General features: G+C 41.9%; 1 protein-coding gene across 2 annotated transcripts in view; it reads right to left on the reverse strand.

Annotated features, from left to right (window-relative positions):
- Positions 1-1,553, reverse strand: part of LOC107606219 (NADPH--cytochrome P450 reductase) — an 8,919-nt gene extending 7,366 nt beyond the window's left edge. The window contains exons 1-2 of one of the 2 annotated variants that reach the window (XM_016308236.2): positions 1,411-1,553; positions 830-1,243 (exon numbers count right to left, since the gene is read on the reverse strand). In XM_016308236.2, the coding sequence (XP_016163722.1) occupies positions 830-1,123 (294 nt within the window). In that variant the 5' untranslated portion in view covers positions 1,124-1,243; positions 1,411-1,553. The other variant, XM_021106514.1, reaches the window with a different exon arrangement.

Consider the following 1,567-nt stretch of genomic DNA (forward strand, 5'->3'; position numbering starts at 1 on the left):
CGGGAGATCCAACCTTACGGAAAAGGAACAGTCTCGACTGCCATTACCAAACCTCAGTGTGCAAGTCAAGCCTTATGACATCTTTGATTACAATGACTCATTTTTACATGACACCAATAGTCTGCATTCTTTGGTGTTTCCAAGATCCAAATAGGGGGTAGCATAAAAAGAAGAAGACATCAGTTTGCCATAAGTAATTAAGGGGCTAGACATTAAAGCGCTGTTATTACCTAATTCAGTTTGCCATAAATATTATTGTTGTAATCCAACAAAAGTAACAGCAAATGCTGAGCATAAAGACATTGCTGATCCATTTCTAGTGCAAAATCTATTTGTCATTTTCTTGTATTGGACCGTCTCTATTCTTCCCCTTTGTTTACGCCCCAAAAAATTTGAAGAACAAAAGAAGAAGAAGAATGAGAAGAATGCCAACAGATAAAAGTAACAGCTAAGCAACTCCTAAATTTCAGCGTAAGCACGCTGCACACATGCAGCTTCATCGTTCATCAATCTAAATTTCAGTCACCAAAAAGCATAGTACTATTTGGTACTACAAAAAGCACATATTCTCAAAAAAGGAGTTCATGTCCCCATCTCAATCGCAGTTTAGCATCACTGTCTAATCACAGCATTACTTTAGCACACAAAGGTGGTGTTCCATTAGCATTAACAAGGATCCAAAATCAACGAAAATGGAGCAAAGCTACAACCCGCGCTACAATAAAAACAGCATATTCTCAACCCAACGAACTGAAAATTACATCAAGTCACCAAAAAACACAGAATTCAGAAATTAAAAAAAATAAAAGAAAGAAAAAGAGGAATATACCTTCGCAAAGCCCTCAGCTGTACCAGTTTGAGTACCAAAGAAGATAGTGACCTTGGTCTTCCCTGAACCAACGTCGACGTCGTCATCCTCGTCCTTCACCAACGGCTTCGGCACGATCACCGGCCTCACCTCCCGGCTCCGATCCGACGATTTCTTCCAGAAGAAGATCAGCAGCCCAATTATCAGTGCCGCCGAGGTCGTCGCGATCAGGACCACCGAATCCGAGATAGAATCGCCGAGCGACACGCCTAGCACCGACTCAATTGTACGCACCAAATCGGAGCTTGAAGACATCGCGAACGAGTGCGAGTGAGTTGGATCGGAGAAGGACCGAGTCAACTACTGAGTCAAAATTGAGGAACACGCTCCGATTCGGTCTTCTGCACTTCCCTCTCGCCGAACCCTAGGTGGTGGCTGCGGTGAAGAGAGAGAAAGAGGGAAGTGAGAAGAAGAAGCAGAAGAAGCAGAAGAATATTCACGAGAGAAGTTAGACCAGAAAATTAGGGACACTTCCCCATTTGATTTGGATTTATATGAATATCATTTTCAGGGTATTAAGATTTTCATTTACGAGTATCTACCTTGCAAGTTGCAGCTTGTGAGCGAGAAAGACGAGGCAGCCCGATCGCCGTTGACAACTTTACCCCGAGATCTTTGTCCAAAAAGATAGCTTTTGTGTTTCCCATTGGTTATTATTACATCTTTTCCATCCCTACTTTTTTTTTTTAAATAATTAAT

This window comes from Arachis ipaensis, chromosome B07 (assembly GCF_000816755.2).
Source record: "Arachis ipaensis cultivar K30076 chromosome B07, Araip1.1, whole genome shotgun sequence".
In the NCBI taxonomy this organism is placed as follows: Eukaryota; Viridiplantae; Streptophyta; class Magnoliopsida; order Fabales; family Fabaceae; genus Arachis; species Arachis ipaensis.